General features: G+C 38.3%; 1 protein-coding gene across 2 annotated transcripts in view; it reads right to left on the bottom strand.

Moving 5' to 3' along the window:
- Positions 1-23,377, bottom strand: part of Trdmt1 (tRNA aspartic acid methyltransferase 1) — a 31,486-nt gene extending 8,109 nt beyond the window's left edge. The window contains exons 1-8 of one of the 2 annotated variants that reach the window (XM_050144804.1): positions 23,177-23,377; positions 12,931-13,040; positions 7,506-7,582; positions 5,533-5,604; positions 4,948-5,013; positions 4,603-4,672; positions 3,560-3,643; positions 1,988-2,331 (exon numbers count right to left, since the gene is read on the bottom strand). In XM_050144804.1, the coding sequence (XP_050000761.1) occupies positions 1,988-2,331; positions 3,560-3,643; positions 4,603-4,672; positions 4,948-5,013; positions 5,533-5,604; positions 7,506-7,582; positions 12,931-13,040; positions 23,177-23,240 (887 nt within the window). In that variant the 5' untranslated portion in view covers positions 23,241-23,377. The remainder of the gene's footprint in view (positions 1-1,987; positions 2,332-3,559; positions 3,644-4,602; positions 4,673-4,947; positions 5,014-5,532; positions 5,605-7,505; positions 7,583-12,930; positions 13,041-23,176) is intronic. The other variant, XM_050144803.1, reaches the window with a different exon arrangement.
- Between the last annotated feature and the right edge of the window lie 851 nt (positions 23,378-24,228).

Raw genomic sequence — 24,228 nt, 5'->3', positions numbered from 1 at the left:
CTCTCACTGGCATCAAACACACCAAATAAGTTAAGCTGGCCATCCAGCAAGGCCCAGGGATCTGCTGGTCTCACTCTCCAGAGCTGAGTTTGCAGATCTATGCCACCATACCTAGCTATATTTGACATGTGTTCTGGGGTTCTAATTTTGGTCCTTATGCTTATTAAAAACAGTATACTAGCCAGAGATCTCTTTCTAAAATTATTTTTACATGATAAAATATTTCTAAAATGACATAAATTTATATTCTTCTAAAACATCTTAGAAGCCGGGCGATGGTGGCGCACGCCTTTAATCCCAGCACTCAGGAGGCAGAGGCAGGCGGATCTCTGTGAGTTTGAGACCAGCCTGGTCTACAGCGCTAGTTCCAGGACAGGCTCCAAAACCACAGAGAAACCCTGTCTCAAAAAACCAAAAAAAAAAAAAAAAAAAAAAAAAAAAAAAAAAAAATTCTTAGATAGTATCATAGAAATATGCTTTTTAATTTAAAATAAAACAAAAGACATAATTCTATTTAAACTTCTGAAAACTAAACTTGGCAGTTGAGTTGCATAAACACCACTGAACACTGTATTAGTGTTTTTGTATCAATTGTCATATCTGCAATGTTCCTTGTTAGGAAGTACACACTATATTTCAAAGGTCCCTGCCACATTAAACCAAATATATAGATGAAAATATATTGCTATTATTTTTATAATGCCCAAATTATAATTTCTTCTCAGCATCCAAAATCTTTGGCTCCCTGATACCACAAGAACTTAAGTTTAACTTTCATTAACCCAGTTTTTTCTTATTAGCATCTTCATTTAAGCATTAGTTTTAAAAACTGTCAAAAAAATGTTGTAATTCAAGAAACAACCCAAAATAAAACACTAAATGTTCAACCATAGGTAATTAACAAAACAAATTATACTCCTCTTTTACCATGAACATCAAAGGCATTCTTATATTACCATGGCAATAATATCCAAGGAAGATTATGAGTGGCTTTCCTCTAAGCCAGCAGCCACCATTTTGGAAATTCATCTCTGCCCTCTTACGAAAAGAGTGCCCCAGCTAGGCCTGTTGACTGCTTCTGTCCCTTGTAGAGTATCCACTGCTCCCTACCACTGTGCTGTGCAACTCTGCCTTCATTGTGGATGGCGTCGGGGAGAGCTAGAGTATATAGCCAGGGAAGAGTAGATAAAGGACCCTCCATCTGTGCAGATACAGGCAAGCCATGATCCTTACTGTGTAAAGGTTTTCCAGGTACAGCCTGCTGGGAGTCAGGAGTATTTACACCCCTTAGGTAACCTCTCACCTGTGCTCTGGAAAGAAGCCCAATAAACTCATTGGTTCTCAAGAGTGAACTTTGGTGAAATCATGCTTAAGTTTGAGGCTGGAGCATTAGTAGTAGGGGTATTATTGCCATGGTGAGAAGTTTTTTTTTAATGTTCATCCCAGGAAGCAATATTAATAACAACACTTTGGAAGGCCAGATAGTATATTGATACCACAGGCTGGTAAAAGACACAGATGGCCAAGAGACAGATGAAGTAGGGAGTTTATAATATTAGTAACTTTTGAATTTTGGAACATGAGAATTCATTATCTATTTAAAAATCCAAGTAAATTTTAAACTGTAACTGGATGATTCAATTTTATTTCCTTAAACTAAAATATAATTTCTTTCAATATAGTAATAGACATCACTCTTGAGGTTTGATGTGTCTCAGAGAAAGAAATGTAAGATTACCAATTCACAAACTGCAGAAATCATGCTAAGACAAGTACTGAAGCTATACAAAGGTCATTCGCAAATGGCCTTGTCTTCCACGAACGCTCTGTGGGTGGTGCACAGAATGTTCTGCGCCAGGAATGCTCACTTGTGCTCTACTGGCAATTAGGAAAAAAGTCAGTCTAAGAGAAACATTTATAAAACACTTCTTGCTCTGAGAACTAAAAGACTAGCTATGAAACATGATTATTTTAGATACAACCTTACCCTTTGGTAAAGCACATGGACCTTCTGGAGGTGGGCTTAACGATATCTAAAAGAAGAGCGTATCGCAGCAACAACTTTGGTGGTAAAAAGTACTGGCTTGGGTCAACATCTTCAAGAAACTCTTTCAGCATCTGCACAGAGAGGTCACTGTCCTGCTGGTGCTTCCTGCCAATTTCTTCTGCAGTTTCAAGCTTAAAAAGAATGGTATCTTTTCCTGAACACTGTGTGCTGCTGCTATCAAAGCAGGTGCTTGGTTCAGGACTCTCCGCTCGTAGCTTATTTTCTGCAACTACTGAACAGTTTTGTGGCTGTATAGTCGCACTTTTAGGAAACTCCATCAGTATCTGGCATTAAATTAAAAAATAAAAATTGTCAAAAGTTTTATTTAAAATAAGAGATAAATCAATAATATCAACTGAACATGTGGGAACTTTTTAGCCTTTATAAGGTTGACATTAAAAAGATAAACATAGTGGTCTGCTTGTATTTACATGAGCTGTTGTCAGAAGTTATTAGTCATACAGCCATACAGAAAGTGAGCTGCAGAGGATTTATTTCATGGAATTCCTGTTTGGTGTACTTATTAATGGAAAAGCTCACAAAATATAAACACAGCATCACAAGGGGGAAAGAAGTTGAAAAAGCAATGCTGACATTGGAAAATGTACAGAGAAATAAAGATTACCAAACTCCTCCATTAAAAAGGAAATGTTGCAACATACTCAATTAGAAAACAGAATGCACAGTGCTTTTCACTGAGAATATTCATGTGGGGGTGGGGTGGGCAGTGTGCATGATTTGATATAGAAACTCATAATCTCATATACTTCTATTTTACAACTGAGAAAAATACTCAAGGAATTTCTAATGATTAAGTCTTCCTTAATACACTTTTCACATTGCTTCTGAAACTGTCCATACATTAAGAACATCTGTCACTGGAGAGTCAAAATGGTGACTAGACTTCACTAGCCGACCTACTGGCTTCTGAGCTGTACTGGGGACAGTTATGTGGAGCAAAGTTCTTTGAGCCACTGCAACTCTGTTATCTTTCCTCATTTCTTATGAAAACATAAAATTACTTACCAAGAATCTCAGCTTAGCAGTTGAGAATTTGATGTTAGCTTATACTAACATGATTACTACATTTTAACCAATTAAGATAAATAAAATTGGCATCATGGAAAGTATAATAAATATGTTTAAACAGGCCATTTTAAAGACAGTACACTATATTTTATCAGAAGTAATCAAAGGCTTTAAGTGGAAAAAAAAATACAAATGTAAAAGTCAGTGGTCCTGGAAGTTATGGGGGATAACAATGCTAATGAAAATTTTCAAACTTACAAAGCTTTGTGAGCTTTAGCTCTATTTAGCTTAGTGAAAAGTAAACCAAAGAGAAGAGAGAGATAAAAGTAAACACCAGGAGAAACAGAGACCTGGAGATGGATATGAAGATGACCTGTATTATAAACTCTATAGGCACAGAAGCCCTGAGTAGGTACTGAGAAAAAACTGGCAGACCGAGATTCATTCACGAGTACACAGTAATAGCAGCAGCAGCAACAATACCTGACCAGGGACCTGAAAAGGTAAAGGCTCTGACTGAAGCTTTGCAATGAGAAAATATCGTAGCCTCGAGTTTGGAATACCAAGCTGCAAGCAAAACAGAAAGGCTAGTTACCATATGAAATTTGGAAGATTTATAGCAACTTCAGCATAAAGATGCAGACAGATAAGCACCTCATTTCTGCCAGAGCAAATATGGCTACTGATTTTTGGAAGACTTCTTCACAGAATAATCTAAGCCAGTTACATTGCTGCTCTGTATCTTTCAGTGAATGATATTTCTCCTAGACAAATGCATTCATAGGTCATAATTCACAAGAAGAAATAGACATTCTGTATGTTATTGATAATATAATAGTGGTAAAATAGTAGTACATTAAATTCAAATATAGATATTTTTGCTATTCTTACTTTTACTTTTAAAGAGGAGGATGTACTATACTCTAGAAGAGGCAATGATCAGAAATAAAGTTAAAGAGATCAGTTACACTGCAAGTTCTGACAACTTATGTATTAAATTTTTAAACTAGATTTTCTTTTCATCTGTGCACAAAGAGCTATATAATAGAGCTAACGATGATGAGGAACTAAAAGGAATGGCAAACACAGCAGCAATTACAACATCAATCTTTCAAATAGCTTTGATTTCTTACATGAAATGAAAACAGTGCTTGCAATCTAATGTCATTTAACAACAAGGAATTATAAACAATATGTCCACTTTGCTTTCAATCTTGGACTACTTTGAGCATTACTGCACACAAGACACCTAATTCAAACATGTAAAACTCCCTTTATTTTCAAAACCTACAATCATTTATTTTCCAAAAAGAAAGATGCATGGAATTTAATAAACCTATTTTATGTACAGGTAAATCAACAAGCATGGACTGTATTCTTCAGAAAGTAACAGTCATGTCTGAGTCAATTTAACACTTATATGAAATATTAAAAATAGGTCTATATTGTTTATTACATCCAATTCCCCAGGGTGGGGAAGTCCTTAAATGATCACTCATCTAAAGGTTTGCAGTTGTGACACCTACAGAGGACGGAGATAACAGAAACTCCTGATGCTGAAAACCACAGGCTTCCATCGTTTGTATCAGCAGCTCTCTGCAAAGAGAAAAGACCCAGCCCTTGCTTAGACATGGCATCCTTTTATAACAACACACACAACACTTCATCAGCAGGAAAAACCCAATGCTACTAAAGCCATTTAGAGACAAGTCTCCCAAGTCATTACCTGAGAAATTGCATTCTGTTTTTAATTTATTTTTCAATATAGCAAATATTTTTGATCTTCCTTCATATATTATACCCTGACCACAGTTCTCCCTATCTCTTCTCCCCCAAGTCTGGGACATGTGCAAGACAAATATATGCTTTACCTTGTAGATGATACTTCAAAACCTTTAACATTTTCTAGAAGAATATACTTGGGTAATTTCTGTAATCTACAAGCCAAAACAAATAGAAATACAAATATTTCATTACAAAGAAGTAAAAAGAAAATCACAACTTGTAAGAAATGGAGGCTTAAGTAATTTTCTAGATTAAAAAAAATGAATTTTAAATCCTATTGTATTCATTTTTCCCAAGATATTCTATATTTGAACAAGTTCACACCTGAAGAGTTAACTTCCACTGAAGCATAGCTCATAATCTGGCTTTCACGGGCTTCTGCATGGCTCACAGGCTGCCATTCAGCCCCGATGGCAGCGTTCACCAGCACTGGCAACATCTGCATGACTAGAATGAATGAGCAGCAGCAACCAAATTTAGGTGGCTCCTGATAGCTCTGTCACTCACTGTGGAGGCAAGCATGCAATTCTGAAACATTTGCTGTCATTTTATTAACTGTGACAGAAGAAGGGGACATGTGGCAACTGCTAACCTCTACAGAATGACAAGCATTACATTCTTCCATACTCATAGCTTTAAATTTAAGGTAAGTTTGCAAAAATCTATATTACCTTGGGAGAATATCTAGAATGTACAAGAAGCTATTTGTCCTTGGATCAGTCATATCCCCTTGTAGGCCAATTCTAAAAAAGCAAAGAAAACACAAAAGAAGTTTATCAAAAATTTTACATAATGATACCAAAAAGACTTAGTTAGTTAAGAGAATTCAAATAAGTTGATCTTTACCATAAGGAACAAAACAGAAAAGAAAGGAAAACAAGTTGGCTGGGTAGGTGGTGATCGCAGTAGATGACACTCGTGATAACCATCATTTAAGCAGACTGGACAAGAAGGGACACAGATAATCTTGTCCGGTGTAAACAGACCCTTGATCTCAGGGTTTAGACAACCTAGGGTCCGCACGTGGAATCAGGCAGCACTGGGCTAGGAAACACAGCGGACAAAGTTCACAGCATGGCCAAAGTTCAAATAGAAAGGAACACTAGGATGGGGTCTGGAAAACAGGACCAGAGGGTCAGGGTTTTCACTTCGGTGCTTAGTAGCCTCATGGTCCTAAGCTACGAGACATCTCTGTCAATCTATCAGCGGGTCTGAGATTAAAGACTGGAGATTAAACTGGTCTTAAACAGATTCCTCAGAAATCTCCAGTTCTATATTCTTTCCCTTTCCACTCAGATATCAACTATGGAATCGGGGCTGCAGCAGCAGCTGGAGTTAGGCTAACCTACAGAGAAGATGGCAAGAGGGAGGACCCTGGGCCACTGCAGCAGTACACATCCTTGGGCTGACTTCTGCTCTGTGCATACTAGGCCACACGCCCCACATGCTTAAAGCTACCTTCCCATGGGGTGTCCTCTGCCTTCTCCGATAAACTCCCACCCCGCTTTCCTCACAGCTCAAATGGAAACTCTGAAAGAATTCCTCTCTCTGGGCATGACACATGCCACTTTCTCCTCAGTGCTCTCGTGGTCTTGCAGGGTTCTTACAGTACCAAATGTCACTGTTATGTAACACTAATTTATGAGCCATTCCTTTCAATTATAAACTCCAAAGATCAGGAACCACAGCATCAGACACACTACATGGCATATGGGCATAAGAACCCTCAGGGAGACAAGCTTCCTCAAGTTCAAAGATGTTACAGCACAAGATTATTCATCTAAATCAAAATATTTATTATATATAACACTTCAGCCAGCCATATTAATACAAAATATATCAATAATTAAGAAATAATGGTTCTGACCTTTGTCTAACTGTATAGTCATAAGAAAGTTAAACATTCTATGCCTCAGTTTCTCTCCTACAAAATAATAGTAACATTAAGACTCTATTAATGTGGCTACTTAAAAACAATATATCTTATTAGAAAAAATAAATTTGTTTTAAGACATTCCTTGAAACACATTGTTAGAAATTACTAAATAAATCTGAAATTAGAAATTATAATGTGGCTATGAAAAATCTGAATTATCATATTAATTTTGAGAAATATACAATTTGCAAATATATGTTAAACTAGCTTTCAATTTTTTACATAAGTAATTTACAAATAAAATATTTCTGAGGAAAATTCAGTTTCACTGATAAGAATTGGCTCTGAATGCTCAACATTTTATAGGAATTAAGGTAATTTGAAACAAAAATAAATGTACCTTAGATATCCCTATAACACAGTATTAAACATATACTACTGAACAAATTATTTTGCTCTTCTGACTGTAACTGTCAATTCCAATCTTGATGCTGGATTATAATATGAGTGCAGGAAAGGATACATTTACAAAGTGCTTTAAAGCTGTGCACGTGCAGCTATGGTCTTAAGCTCTTCCTGTTTCCCTTCTTTCCTTCTTCTGTCTCTTGTCTCTCCCCTTTCTTTTCTTATTGGTGGTGAGGGATGTGTGTGTGCGTGTGTGATGATTTGAACACAGGGCCTCATACATGTTAGGCTAGTATTTGCTACTGAGCTATTTCCTCAACCCACACCAACTCTTCCTTAATAGAGAATATTTATCATACATACCTTGTGAATGGCTGACAGGGAGGGCTCATTAAAATCATATTGAAAGATAGCTTTTCAAACTCTTCCAGTGAAATACCCTAAGGAATGAACATTTGGAAGAAAGAAAACATGCACAGAATGAAGAGAGGAAGTACTAAACAATTAGAACTAAGGAATCAGACATCGCAGGTTTGCCAAACACTGTGCTTTACACCATTTCCCAAAGCAATCTTGTCAGGAAAACAGTGGCTTCCTCCACAACACCTGTCCCTTTAGGAGGTCTCAGGTGTAACACTGCTGTTTCTGGACTTGACCAGGTAGAACTTTATTTTGTAAGTAACCATATTTGGCAAAGGTCTGGGGACTCTTTAAGCACCCATCTATCAATGTGCGTCTCTGTTTCACAAGTGTGATGGAATGAATAGCCAGAACGGTCAGCTTAGTACTATGTCAACTTAGCAGAGTAATAGTAATAGACAAGAGTAATTAAAATGACCCCTAATCGGTTCCATTTACACATGCATATAAAAACACACATATACGTACAACAATAAGAAATACATGTCAGTGTTTCCATTGCCAATTCCCATTAAGCATTCTTGGCCAGAAATACAAAAAGAATAGCCCAGTATCACAACCTCCCTAGTTATTATAACAACTCTCTAACAAGCATTAAGTATTTCGATAAAGTGGGAAAGTTTATGCTCTGAATTCTATGAAGGGTGAGTGAAATCGAGAACATGTCAGCTGTAGCCACTGAATTAAAAGTTAGTGACATGTATAAGGCCAGGAAATAACATATAAATCTTGAGAAGTGCTTATAATTTTTAGTTTTATTACAAGAGATTAAAATGTTCAGTAAAAAACACCAAATTTTATGAATACTCTCAGACACAGTTTCCTCTTTTCCAGAAGGATCTCATGAATTCCTATCAAGAGAGTCCTTACTTTTGACACTGGTGCATTTCTGGGAGAAAGCCCACTTTGGGTCCACTGTGAGCATCCTTCCGATAAGTTTTGATAAACCTGTTTATGTTTCGTTTGTAACTACGGAGTCTGTACTCGTAAGATAATGGTTTTCCTATCTTGTAGGGTAGAACTGATAAACAATGAAAACTCATGGCTGGCTATGCCTTATCCTGTCCTGCCCTGTGAGAGTATTTTATGCATCAATTACCATTCAATCATTTATCTGCTGTCAGCTTTAAACCCTTTCATCCTTTATCAGCATTTTCATGGCATTTCTCTGCCCACTTTATATGTACAGTATGTTAGCTCATTTAGCAATTTTTATAAATCAATCCACTACTATTTCTGAGTAGCATTTACCTGGCAGGCATTGTTGTACACAATGAGCAAGCCCAATAAGGTGTCTGCTTGTGACATTTACACACTGGTCATTAGTAATTTCTCACTTGCTAGCTAAGTACTTTGGTTTCATCTACAGCTTTTTGATTAAGGAATTCCGCCGCTGGTTAGGAATCTGTGTTATATCTCAGCCCGACCATGGATGATAATGAAGACTTTTCTGGCAGGCTTTGTGGATAAAGTTGCCTTCCTCGAGACCGGCCTGGTACACAGCCAGGACCGTATCGCAGTCTCTGAAGGGCGCTGCTGGCACCATCTTGCTGCCATGGACAATCGTGCTCTTGCACTCTAGTTACCATCCCCGATCCACAGCGTGCGCCATCCTAAATGACTTCCTCTCTCCATTTGACAACGCCTGTCACAAGTCACCTGCTAGTGTCTGCTAGAGGAGGAGGAGACCAGAAGAATTTCCTCCCCCGCCCCTCTCTCTCTGTACCAAGCACTCTTCCACTTCTTGGCCTCCCACTCACCCTGTCCTCATATCTTAAGCAGGGAGACAGCCCCCACCTTGTGCTGATCCAAGGAAACACAAGGTAAATCAGGGTTTTCAGCTAAGTTAGACTCTGGCTGATACTTTATGACCTCACCTGCATATGTTAACTGGAAAAGTCAAACTCACAAGGGCAAACAGTAAACTGGTTGAAAAACAGTGGTGGAAGAGCACCAAGCCACTGCAGTGAGTTTGGGCATCAACTGTATGGCATGGCGATGTGCTTTGCCCCGCCCAGCAGCTCACACAAAGTAAGAATGTGGGGGAAGAATATGCCATTTGCTCAGAATAGGTTATGTGAGTACATACAAACTATATTCCATACAAATATATAAAAAAATTCCTATTTCTTTCCTGCACTATAAAACAAAAAGATAGTCTTCTTTTTTCCCTCACAAACACACAGATTAATGAACTGACTCTCCTTTGAGTGAGCTAGAATTGCTTCCCCCAGCCCCTTTTCTTGTTTCCAATAATTTTATAGACTGTGCATATATAATGATTTACCATATCTATTAAAACTAGCAAGGAAATATAATTAAAGTTTCAATTCCTTAAGTTTCTATTAGCATATATCTGGGAACCTAAATAGGCACAAATATACATGGTTTCTCATCATTTCTCTTAAAGAGTAGAACAGACAGGATATTAAATTGTTAAAGTAAAATATTCAATCAGTAGTAATAATAAGAATTTGTTGATTTATATTATGTTTGGTTACATCTACTTTAAAATATTTATATTAAATTTGATTTTGTAATAAAAGTTGTTAATAAGATAATCGGTGCTGCCATTTGCTATCTCAGAGAAATTATAAAACCTAAATTTACCTAAGTCTGTACATTCAATTCAGAATTACATATTTTGGGTATTCTTATTCTGAATGTGTTTATACTGCTACTTTCATGACGAGAAGGCTAAACTGATTCTGGTTGGCCATGAAGCTTATGCTGGGCACCTTATTAGTTATTATCATACCTCACACTGTAGTCGGGGCCAAGAATCCATATCTAGACAGACGGTGGGCCTTGGGTGAGGACCTGCTACTCCTGCCCTGCTAAAGTGACAAATAAAAGACTATGGTGTGCTCAGCCTTAAGGGAGAGACCTTTGCCCCCCACCCCTTGCACGTGTGTGCATGTGTGCACTCCCAAGGATTGGAGATCATCTTAGAAGAGGAGATAGAAAGGTTGAAAGATCCTGGCAATGAACAACTACAATGAAATTCTATAAGAGTTTAACTTCTAACAACTTTACCTTCATTTTTACGAAGCCAAAACAACCTCAGAAGCCCTAAAAAGCTGTGTTAAATGTAAGTGCTATTGAGTTTGCACACAGTAGACTTCTGTTAGAGCAGGCTACCATTGCAGGGAAGAGACTGAAAAACTAAAGTAGGATCTCAAGATTGCCACAGCTTTCTGCTAAGTAATTATTTCTAGACAGCAGTGAAGGGAGGCAATTCCCAAACAGAACCAAGTAAGCTAAACAGTGGAGGAGAGACAGGAAAGAGGTCAGGTGACTGTGTCACGGGATGAAGGAAGCACATCATCTGCACAGCTGTCCCACTGAACCTCTGGGATCAGTCTGTGCACACAGCAGTCACGACACCGTGAGATGGAGCAAAGAACATCTACCAGGGAAAGAACAGTTACTAAGAAGACATAACTTCCAGATTTTACATAAGATCAAGAGTCACTTATACCAAGTAGAGAGCCTGTGTATGTATGGCAAAAATCCCACAGGACTTACATTGCCTGAATTCAATATTATTAAAAACTACCACTATCAAAGCCTTGTGTTATTGAAGTAAGAGTTGATATATTCATCCTACCGAGAAAAGGGCCCAAAGATGCACCCACAAATACATGATCTGTTCCTTATAACATGTCATGGGAACTGACTAAAAGACTACCCTTCAGCAAATGATCGACTTTACATTCCCTTACGGTGAAAAAAAAATAGCCCGTTCTGCATACTGCATGCAAAAAGTAAGTGTGACTGGATCATAGATCCAAATGTAAAACCCAAACCTACAAATCTAAGGAAAAAAAAAAAACAGAAAAATTTGGAGAATAAAAAGGTTTCACCGAATACACTAAAAAAAGTTCTGTGCAGGAAAAAAAATTCCTATAACTATAATTTCTGCTCTTTGATGGAAACAGCTAAAGGAATAAAAAGGCAGGCTATGGAATAGAGAAAATATTTGTTATATCCATTCTGAACAAATAAGTTTAATCCAGAAAACAAATGTAACTAAATAATACGAACTGCACACTTCGCAGGGATGCCATTACTGTGCATAATTGACAGCTTCATGAGAATTCTGCATGTAAAATTTCTACAATAAGAAGTTAAGGCCTTATTTTCACAGTAAGAAATATTGGGCTCTGTTGGGTTTCCTTTTGCTGCCCTGTGGATAAACAGCTCAGAATGGAATTACTGGACTGTGTGACAATTATCTGCAAAGTTATGAGATAACAAAAGTTTCCCAAATGCTTTAATAAATCTTACATTAGATCCATCAGCGTCTCAGTGAGAACACTCACACATCAGCAGACACTCGCTGTTGCTAGTCTTCCACAGGAAGAGCATGGGTAAAGGAACTTATTCGCCCCCGAGCCTGACATTCAGTCCTCAGAAACCACATGGTAAAAATAGAGAATCAATACCTGCAAGTTGTCCCATGACCTACACACACACTCACACACACACACACAAATGCATGCATGTGCCATTGTATGCACAATGTCTCTCTTTTACAAACACACCAACAAATAATAGGAAAAAAAGGAGGTGTTCTTATTTATTTTTATTGAAAAACATTTTTTCATCCATCTTATTCTGATTATGATTTCCCTTCCTTTTCTCCTCCCAGGTCCTCCCCACCTCCCCACCCATTCAATTCCATACCTTCCTTCTCTTTAGAAAACAAGCAGGCCAATAATAAAAGTTTTTTTTTTTAAAGAAAAACCAGAGTAAAATAGAACAAACATGCAGAGAAAAAAGAAAAGAGAGAAAAAGCATAAGAAATACACACAAACCCATATAAACAAAAAATGGGAACCATAAGAGATAAGCAAAAGACAAGCACAATAAAAAAAAAAAGCCTAACTAAAGCATTATAAGACAAAATCTCCAAAAACACTATTGAGTTCATTTTGTTTTGGTCATCTAGTGCTCATATTCATTTCAAAACAGAGCCCGTGATTGGTGAAGTATATTAACTCTGACAAGGTTGCTAATGAGCATTCAGAAAGTAATAGCCAAGGAACCCTTCCTTATGTTACCACGTGCTGTCTTGCATAGCTAGGAACTGGCTGTGACCATTACAGTTTGCTATCTCCACTATGGAAACTAATCGTGTTCCTGTCAGTCTTTTCTATCAGAGAGCAAACAGTGACCTCACTCTTTGAGTGTTTTAAATAATTTACTCTTTCTTTTGATAGAATTTAAAACATTCATTCTTCTCCTAAAACTTTATCTGCACAACTTATTTTCCAATTAAGCCACCAGAAACCAGTATTTAGGAATTGTTAGTAATATGCATTTTCACTGCTATTATATTATTAAGATAATAATATATACTCACTTCAATAGTCTTTGCCAGTAATTGTGTGTGAGGAAAATTATGCTTGTATACTTCATTAGCAACAGTATTCACATCAATAGCAGCCACCACGTGTGCAGGGATACAGCTTTCTGTAATGATAAAAGGAATATCTTCAATATCAGCCCATCATAAAGAATCCAGCAGTGCGCTGACTTTCTCCCCCAGCCTGATCTCAGCCCACAGCAAAGAACCAGGCAAGAGGAACAGGCAGGGAGTGGAGTCTTTCAGCACGACGTTCAGTTTTTCTCTCTGGCAGCATGCTGAGTGCTGAGAGTAAGACTTCAACTTTCTTTTGCTTTCTTTTCCTTTTCCTTTGGAGCCTGTCCTGGAATTTGCTCTGTAGAGCAGGCTGGCCTCAAACTCATAGAGATCCACCTTCTTCTGACTCCCAAGTGCTCAGATTAAAGACGTGCAAACACCATCGTCTAGCTTAACTTCAACTTTCTTAGTTACCTTAGGAGATAGCTTTCTTTTCTCATTAAGCCACATGTTTATGCCAAACACAGTTTTCTAAGTTAAATAAAAAACAGGAACACATAATACACTCTGCAAGTCCCATTATTCAGAACTTTATATAAACAAATGACCATGTGTTCTCACTTTCCTGTATTAAGAAAAAGCTGATTCACAATACCACTAAAAATGCCTTTAGTATAAATTTATTTTGTAATAACAGCTTCACTGAGATATAACTTACACACAACAGAATCACTATGCTTAGAGTTTCATTTTTTAAATGAGGTCAATTCATTAGTGTCCAATTGAAAAAAGTTCAGAGCCTAAAAACAACACATTTTTAACAGAGCTTAAGAAACTGGAGAGGAAGAGAGGCTCAGATTAAGGCAAACCTTGCTGCTAAGGAAACACATTCTCAACAAAGCTTCAAATTCAAAGAATCTGAACATATTTTTGGTGGTAATTAAAAGTTTGAACTCTGTAAGTGTGGCTGTTGTTATAGACCATATCCAAAATCAGGAGAAAACATGGGGAAATTTAAATATAAAAAGCATCTGAAACTTGAGAAAGTCATTGGTTAGCACAACAAGATTACCAGTAGATCCAAACAGCTCTCTTTATTAGCCATTTGTTGATGACCAAACAGCTTTACTTGGTGCAGACATTTCCAGGGTCTAGGGAGTTAGAACTCACAAAGCAAGCAGCTGCACAGATCACAGGATGAAAGGCAGAGAAAGACTCTCATGCTCAGAAGGCCACTGCAGCCTTACACTGAATCCTAGAAAAGAGAGGCTCAGGAGAAAACAGGGACTTAGATGTCTCCACGTGAATATTCTGTCGGGTAGGCCCAAAATCACTCAGGTGTTCCCAGGTACTTTCTGTCTGTGGAAAAGGACAGTCCTCCGTGCCTTACACATGGGCACTAGACTACTTAATACTACAGATAGCTGCCTCCGGCTGACTTTAAATTTAATAACTAGTTTCTTGATTTAGGATATATTTGAGGTTATAAATCATTGTTTAAAAGCATGAAAGACTTCAAAACCTAAAACAAAAAGGGTTCTAAGCCAAAAGGTATGCAGATTAATTTTAAAAATCATGAAACTTACTAATGTAAGTCACTAATCACTATGAGAACTCAGAATTCAACTTTGCTAAATAAGATAAATTGCAATCTCCATGGTGCAGCCTGCTCGCAGTTCCCCACAGAAGCAGGCAGGATCGCCTGGAGGTGGCTAGCATGACTTTCATCTTTTTTAGGTCGACTGAAAATCTAATCATGTGCTGAATCCATACCATAGTCAATAAGTAATTTTATGCTCTTGTATTATATATCCGGAGGACATAAAACCTGACAAAAAGCTACTGCCAAATGAGTGTTTCATGTGGAGATTCGAAGCCTGATGAACTGAAAAGTAATTCTCAGAAGAGAACGGACTACGAAAGTCAATGAGCAAATGCAATGTTCTCATGGACGGAGCACAGTGTTTAAACTGTTATAAAACTAGAGCCTCCTGAAGATAGAAAGACACAAACACACATAAGAAGGGTATCTGAAACCTGAGTATGTTTCAGATTTTGGAATATTTGCATATACATAGCAAGACAGCATGAGGGTAGGACCCAATTATAAACATAAAACTCATTTGCTTCCTATAAACCTTGTACACATAGCTTGGAGGTCATTTTAATTTAAAAAAATCATTATTTATTTGTTTATTATGTTGTATAAACCTTTACTCAGTGAGCCACTACTGAACCACCTCTGGCCCCAATTGTATATAAAATGTTTGGTTTCTGGGCATTTCTTTTACTCCAATCTATCATATGAGATTGAGTAGCATTTTCCACGTGTGGCATCAAGACGATGATTAAGAAGTCTTTGACTCTGGAGCATCTCACCGTTTACTGTTTTTATTAGGATGCTCATCCTGTACTAACACATTCCTGACGCTAACTTCAACTTGATTTTTTAAAACATTGTTTAGGTTATGTTTAGGTATTTAAAACAAATGTTTAGGTATGCTTCTAAGGAGAAATTAAACTCATATATAACAATGAAAAAAGCAAGTTGATCTTTTTATGGCAACATCTAAAACTGGACTCCAATGAAAGCCATTTCAATATTCTCTAATAAAATAGTTTAAATACACAGGAGAGAAGTTTTGAAAATGTCGAGGTGGAAAGAATGCTCTAGAACTGTGCCCCTGTGAGCGCTCTCACTTGGGATCCAAGAATTATTCTTAAAGGAGCAAGAACTGGGACAGGAACCCAGCAGGGTTTTGGAAGGAGCAGGGGATGTGCTTTCTGATCTTTGCTCCAATGCTGTGCATGGGTTTAATCCATGACATTTCAGTCACTATTCTGGGTTTCATATTTACGAATAGGAAGCACAGTTTTTTAAGAAGGTGAGACATTCTGGTTAGAGAAACACAACGCACACTGTTGTCAAAGTTGTAAGGCGAGATCTACATGGAAATGACAAGGGCATCATGTTTCCATTTCTGAGGACTGAAGTTTATTTGAATAGCAATAGTTTTCCTCCTTTTTCTGGAAAAGCTGTAAGGAAGAATTTAGCTGGTCATAAAAGGTGCAAGTTCATTACCTCTCTGGCCTAACAGATACACTGTTCATACATAGTTACTATGTGAGAGAAATATCAAGTGTAGAATTGAGCAGTTCATGCTGAAATAAATAGTTCTTAGGAACTTTTGTCTCCTTTTTCATCTACTTTCTGATCTGGCCCTCATAAAAGTTGGGTAAATATGTAACTGGCCTCAGACTCACACCTGAGACATTTAATCAGGTAGCATGTTAACACTGACCTCTAGTTGTGAGATTGTGGATCAGATGAGGATATGGAAGGTCTATTCTTTCATTCAGAGTGGCAGCTCAATGGAATAAAACATGAGGTAGAAGTGGACCTGTAAAGGCTTTTAATTTAAAATATTTGCTAACTGGGGCAATTGGGACAAGTAAAGGCATCTCTGCCAGCTGAGTTTGACAACACGGACCAGGGACCACACCAGGGAGAAGATGGATGCCCCACACAAACAAACACATGGCACATGTATCCCCAAATATACCAATAAATAAATACAAACAAATATGAAAAAATAAATAAATGAAATCATTTTCAAATGTTTTTATTGCTATTAGCAAATATATTTCCTGGATTTCTTTAAAAGCTGTTTGCATGTTTAGACACTTCTAAGAAATTATTTCAAGGCATAAAATGAAGACTAAGTGCCCCCATTTGGTACAGCAGAAGGCCCCGCAGGAATATGCTAAGATATGTGGGCTGAGATCTGATTACACCCTTGACACTGTATCTCAGAACTGAAATATTATTTTCCAACAAAATATAGAAAGACAGAAGATCTGAAGAAGCAGCATGGGAGAGAGAGATGGCAAGTTACTGTATAAAAAGAAACACGTGAGGGGGCTTACAGGCACAAAAAGCAGCTCCTCCATCCAAAGGGCCTCTATGGTGAGCGACAATACGAACGTTCCACATTTGCATGGTCTGATATGATACACACATGGGTAGCTAGGAAGCATTTAGCCTGAGACCAACAAGACTAAGGAACTAAATTTCTCTCGAACTCCATCTTAATTTAAATGCAAACAGCTGTGTTTGGCTGGTGGCATCCATACTGAGTTTATAACCACCAGGCTCAGAAGTCCTGGCAAAGAGTCAGCACTCCACAGTGGGGAAACAGTGAAGAGAAATCCATGTTGAAATTCACAAGCTACAGTATTGGGAAATGTGCTCATCCTCCCTAAACTTCCATTTCCTCATTAATGAAATGGATATATATATAACAGCTCCCATAAAGAGCTCCTATTAAAAATAAATGAAATAGAGTCAATAAAATCTCCAGCAACAGGAGATATCCAGTAAGTAATAAAAACCCCACTGGCCACTTAGCACTCATCTGAAAAGTTACAGACCACGTAGTGTTGATGACAGTTTAATTTTTATCATTATTAAACCTAGGAAATTAGGCCAACGAGAAAATTTAAGTTGTAACTATTCAGAGAGAAATATCAGAAGTATTTCAAAGAGACTGTTAGAACAGCATAAGCAGAAAGCTTTTACAATAGTAACCAGAAGGCTTTCACCTCCACTACAGATATTCAGTAACAAATGATGAAAATTGATGTCAGAACAGCACTGAGAAAAGCAAAACCTTTCTTGGCCTTGCTATTAACCCATGGCCTGACAGGCGACAACAGGGAGGATTAAGCAATCCTTTTCCCCCAGAATATGGCATGCTTTGTCTAATTTTCAGGAAGATAGTCCAAACAAAAAACTTCTAATGAAACTTTCTGTGCCCAATACTCAATGAGTGTTCAGGAAAAGAGGGTGGAGCTTCAGGTTATCTTTCATGACCTGCCATTCTGGACCCAGACCTCAGTGCCAAATTCACCGTGAGAAGCAGAAAATTGGTGCAAGAGGAAAACTCCTGCCCTGCTGTTGTCTGTTTGCTTTCCTAACAACTATACTGTAAACTGCACGGCCAGGGCTGGGGAGCTCATGAGATGGTTCACTGGGTGTGAGTGCTTGCTCTGACACCATGAGGACTTGAATTCGAATCCCCAGCTCTCAGAAAAATCCAGGATGGCTGTGCATGCACCCAATCCACATGGAGTAACACTGAGACGTATAAATAAAGAAACCAATTCCTAATGACATGATTTGGGTCACTACTTCAAGTTCTACTTCAAATTTAGAGGCAGCCTTTAGATGAGTATGTTTAAAACTTTTATGCCAACTAGTTTGGGGTGAGTCTTGTCATTTGCAGAAAACATTTCTACTAGCCACTCAAGTGAATGCACACGGACACATCTTTGCTCCTACAAGGAAATGCATTTTAAATGTCAGCTTAAAAGGCAGGGTACTATCAACATAACAACCTGATTAGTCAGCTGGCTACATACCTGCAAACAAAAATACATTGTTTAATCAACATTTCCCAGGTGTCCTAAACTGAGTTAAGGAGGAAGGATTCTTCAAGTATGGGAGGAGGAACTTCAGGAACTTTATTCAGAGCAACTCAATACCCTATTCCTCTATACAGATACTAAATACAATAAATACAGAGAAAGCAATTTGGAAATGGTATCTCTGCTATTTTTAAAGGAACATGTAATATTTTCAGTTCTACAGTCCACACATTTTTCTGGTTTTAGGTCTAGTTATCTGGAAACTTGTACTAAAGAAAACTGTGAGCAAGTATGAAAAGATATACATGTAAACTGCATGCATGTATGGGAACACAATCCACATCTACTGAGACAAAGTAAAAGCGCCGAAGCTAATTACAGAATATCCTGTTGAGTCAGGACCTGAGTGTTGAAGTCCATGTGGCCGCTTGTTCAGATCACAACAGGGAAAACAGCAGATGTTATCAGTGGTTATCTTCGTGATGAAATTTGCAGGAGATAGGATCTTTGCTTCTTTGCACTATTCAATTTTTTAAGACAGCGAGGATGAACTACTTCTTGGTTTGTTTGTCTTATTAAGTCTAAATTGATTTTAGAGCCATGCTCTCAACATGGAGCCCACGCGATCCTTAAACTATTGATCCCCCTGACTCATATTCTGAGAGTTGGGATAAGAGGCATGCCCCATCATGACCTCAGAAAATGTACTAGTTTTACAATTAGTACAAAGTAAACAAACAAATCAACTTTTCTGATATTGATATCAGAATAAAAGAACTCAATGGTCTTTTTGTTATGAGCCTGAGAAATAAAAGGAAAATATCAAAGATAAACTACAAAAGATACTCCTCAAAACACATCTTTTCAGGCTGTGAACACACATATAAACAACAGTAACTCAATGCATGACTTGATTCCACTGACTCAATGAAAAGAATAAATAAAAGTTACAGTTCTTTTTTTATTCATTTATTAAAGATTTCTGTCTCTTCCCCACCACCGCCTCCCATCTCCCTCCCCCTCCCCCGATCAAGTCCCCCCCCCTCATCCGCCCAAAGAGCAATCAGGGTTCCCTGCCCTGTGGGAAGTCCAAGGACCACCCACCTCCATCCAGGTCTAGTAAGGTGAGCAACCAAACTGCCTAGGCTCCCACAAAGCCAATACGTGCAGTAGGATCAAAAACCCATTGCCATTGTTCTTGAGTTCTTTTACAGCTCTTTATAGACAGGAATCAATTAAAGGTCACATTCAGAATTCAAAGGAAATAAGCTATGTAACTAGAGAACAAGTAACACAAATGCATGGGATCCAGCTGATTACAGCCTTCAACAACGAAGATTTTGAATGCGTCTTCTGTAAGTTTGCTTTGAGGGAACAGAGCCATTTGGTCAATGTTCCACTACTTTAAGATATTTGCAATGCTCTTTGCTGATGTCTTCTCAATAATCGATAACTTCACAATGCTTGACACATTAAAGTAGAAGTCAATGAAAACTATAGGAGAGGACAAAACAGTATTCCACCTCTAGTTAACTATCAAAACTGACATAAAATCTAATTATAGGGTCTGGAGAGATGACTCAGTGACTAAGAGCACTTACTACTCTTCCAGAGGACCTCAGTTCAGTTCCTAGCACCTACGTTTTGTGCTCACAACCACCCGTAACTCCAGCACCAGGAAATCTAACAACCTCCAATGGCCTCTTCCAGCAGCCACACACACAGCCACACACATACTGTGTATATCTTTGTGTGTGTGTAACATATTTAATATATAAACAACTATTGTAGCACGCATAAATAGCTCCCAAAACTAGCCTCTGAAAAGTCTCTTTCAGTTTGTTCTTCTGAGTTCTATTTGCTTAATAGTTAATTCTTTTTGGAAGCATTCAACTTTCAATAGTAACTTAGCATGTCAAATCCTATAATAAAAATGTTATATAGTTGGCACAATTATTATTAGTAAAAACAGTTAACTGAGAAAAAAAGAAAAAAAACATTTACTGAGTACCGTTATACTTCCTACATCTTTTTCTCAATTCTCACAATGCATGTCCATCTCACAGAAAAGGCATGCACACTCAGAAATGCTTTAAAAAAAAAAAAACTTCTAAATTTTCACACAAGCATTATGGAATCAACCATTAGTCATCTAACTTCAAAATAAAGCACTATTTTATCTCTCAAAGAAAGAGGCAGCACTGGAAGGCCAGGTGTTGTTTTTAACAAACTCTCAATTATTTGATTTTTACCAATAAAGGCTTGGGAGCCAGATGCTGGGGTGAAAGCCTGCTAGCTCAGAAGAGTAGATAAAGCACCCAGCTTTATTCCTCCTCTGTTTTGTTCTACAAGTCCACCCTATCTCCTCCAGTCTCAAACAAATATCCCCAAATTCATAGTCCCTCCCTTCTACTTCCTGTGTCTCTCTATCTGCCTTTCTGATTCCCTCTAACTCTCTATATTTTTTCTTAATAATTTTATGTTCACTTCCTGTGGACTGGTTAATTGCTCTGTCTCTTGACTTTATTTAACCCTGTTTACAATATTCAAGCAGAAAGCTCTTTGATTAAACATGTGTGACAGGGCTGAGCCACACCATAACTAGAAATTGGTTTTCCCAATAAATAAAACAATCTCAGGGCTCACAGTCTGATCAAACATCCTGCAACAGTCAGGCAACTTCAAATATTTATCAATTTATTCCACAGGTCATTTTTAATAAATATATCATAACTTTATGATTCATGAGCAACAATAAGTTGCCCCATATGTATTGAGTACTTGCTACATATGCACTGTGTAAGTACCTTGTGTGTGTGTGTCCATGTACACAAAGATCACAGCAAGATTTTGAGTGTCTTCCTTCATTGTTTTCCATGGACATTCAATATTCTTATTACTGCTCTTCTTCAAGTAAGTTAGTAAATGGAATCAATCATAGAAACAGAGAATGATTAAAAGATCTGATAGACAGACCTAAGTTGGGGTACTGGCTCTAACACTAAGCTAGCTTATTACATACTCAGTTCAGGTCTTATCGTAATAAAACTCAAAGCCTGCTGCCACTGCTATCAATCTTTATTAGCTACATAAATACAAGAAAACACCAGAGTGTACTTCATTACAGACCAATTTAAAACCAAAGTTCCTCAAACAGATAAACACACACAAAAAAATAACCCTACTTGCATTAATATGATCATGACCTCTTTTATAAGCAAACATCAAACCAAAGATGGAGGGAAAGTAGAAAAGCTGCTTTCGATAACAGGGCAGAAATCTCTTAATAGGCCATATATTAACTAATCTAAGATGGGAATGGAGGGAAGGTATCACAGAAAAGTCTGTAACTTAGAAAAGTGAAGGAACACAGCAAGTCCATGGAGCCCACTGAGTCTAGACAAGAGGGCAGCTGGGTAGGCAAAAAACAGCTCATAGTCCAGGTAAGAAACAACTGTGATTCTAACCGTCATTGTTGGATGAATTATTCCAAAATTCATAAGCACATTTTAAGAAAAAGAATCAAGGTTTGCATTCAAGGATCTATTTGAAGCACATTGTGTTTGGGGGAAAGATAGGAGGAATCTACAAGTTCAAAATTAAATAGTTATGTATGGCTTATAATAAAGTACTAAGTGGCTTTTAAAATTATTTTAATTAAAAAAAATTCAAGATGGGCTGGAGAGATGGCTCAGTCGTTTTAAAGTCTAGGCTCACAACCAAAAAATTTCAAGACATGGGGAAAATGCAAACACTATTTGACCCTGCAAAGTTAATAAAGCAGATAGAACAAGTTTCTCTAATTTGCTTAATTTTAAAGTGATAAACGAATGTAAAGACCAGAAAAAAAGCAGTGAAACATGCAATATTTCTAACCTAGTAGAGATTTAAAAATCAATATTTGTTGAAAAACATGTACAAACTCAATCCACTGGAAACTGCTTCTTGGCCTGTTACTTGTGGTACTAAAAAAAAAGGAGCAGAGAAGTTTCTGTTTTATATTTGTGTTAGCAGAACAGACATACACACATCCAACGTTTTTTCACTGCGTAAGTGCCTAGCATACAGTACATGGCAATGGAGTTCACAAAGTAAGAGTTTTTGAGTCAATGTCACAAAAAATGAACAAAGAAGTTAAACAGTCTCAAAAGGAGAGTGGCAGCAATCTGATTTGTCAGGCACCTTACTCTGTCTTTAATTTTGGAGGTCTCTTTCTGGAAGTCCTATTTCACACTTTTAAAACCAAGCAACAGGTTTAAAACTGCAAAGCCAATGTCACACTTTGAAAAATTTGATCCCCGTTCCCTGGCATCTGTGTAGGCCTGCAGAAGGCACGTTTCTCTCCACGGACTTAACCATGCTCCCTCCCCTTTTCGCTTCCCCTACACACTAATTCTAGTAAATTTCTATCTTGAATTGTAGTTATCGCCTTGCTCCAACCCACCCCCTCCTGTTTTCGTGCCTTCCTCCAGGCTCAGAGACAGTCAGCCTACAATTTGGGCCTTGGCACTGAGCAAAGGGGTCCCCTCTCTCCTTAACTTTGTCTGAACCAAATTAGGTTCATTTGACTTCCCAGACCCAAGGATCCCGCCTCACAGACAGTACTCTGGGGCGCCCAGCCTGCTTAGGCTACAAAGCTTGGGGCCAGAATAGGGGAGTCGCAGCCTTGAGGGGCGGGCCGGGAGGCGGTGAAGTGGTTTCCAGGGCAACCGAGGTCGGCTGCCACCAGGTCCCGCCTCGCCCTCCGCCCCTCGGCGGCGCGAGAGCCGGAACCTGCCGCCCGGAGTGAATCAATGGGAAGTTTTCTGTCCGCTCTCACCTCGCAGCGCGTGGTGCATGCCACCAATGCCACTATACAGCTCCAAGACACGCAGAGGCTCCATACCCCGCCACCGCGACCGCGGCCTGGAAACTAGGCCTACCGGTCCTCCGCTTCTCTTAACCTCCCCCCTTCCGCTCCGCCCCGTTCGCTTCTGGTTCCGCGGCTTTTCAGTTCCCCAACCTCCTGTTGCTAGCTCAGGCTGGAGACTAAGACAGCAGCTTGGAGCCTGGGGCCTGTGCAGGGGTGCAGAAGGGGATGGAGGGCAGACAACTATTAATATGGCCTCCCAAGTGAGAGACAGCCTCTTCGCCTCCTGGGTTGTGCTTTATCTTCCTTGTTTGTTGTTTTCTGTGACCTTGAGTGAGAAAGAAACCCCTCAGTAGAGAACTGAAAACGCCGTCGACTTTGAAGTGAATTACTGATTAGAGTCGTTTTTTAACGGCCGGCTCCTTTTGTTCTTTTCAACTCTGAACTGATCAGGTATTTCTTTGAGGACTCTTGAGCGCATGCCCACATGTTCCCTGGTGTGCCTGTGCTACAGTATGGAGTTAAATCCTCGTTACTTTGTCTAGGGTTGTGATTCTCACTTCGGAGTTCAATCTTACTAGGTTCTCCCGTAAAGAAAGCTCCAAAATTACAAGTATTTAGAGCAGAGCCCTGGGGAAGCATTGATAATAGAGAGGATGTTTTCTATAAATGATAATAGGATTAATTTTATTTTACCTTGGTAAAAACCCCAACATAGGCTGTTTTTTTTTCTTTTATTGAAAATTGGTCTCTTTTCCCCCCTTGCATAATATATCCCGATTACAGTTTCCCTTCCCTCTACTTCTCCTAGCTTCTTGATACCTACATCCCATCCAGATCCACCCCCTTCTTGTCTTTCATTAGAAAACAAATAGGCTTTTAAGGGATGAAATAAGATTAAAAACAAAAACTAACACATTGTTATTTAGCAAAGCAAAAAGAAAGAAAGGTGCCTGAGAGGAGGCACAAGAGACAGACCTACTCATTTGAATACTCATAAAAACACTAACATATGTATATAT

The sequence above is a fragment of the Alexandromys fortis genome, unplaced genomic scaffold (assembly GCF_014885135.2).
Source record: "Alexandromys fortis isolate MF-2015 unplaced genomic scaffold, M_Fortis_MF-2015_v1.1 scaffold_52, whole genome shotgun sequence".
Lineage (NCBI taxonomy): Eukaryota > Metazoa > Chordata > Mammalia > Rodentia > Cricetidae > Alexandromys > Alexandromys fortis.
The sequence above is the reverse complement of the archived record's forward strand: the minus strand, read 5'-3'. Positions and strand labels throughout refer to the sequence as shown.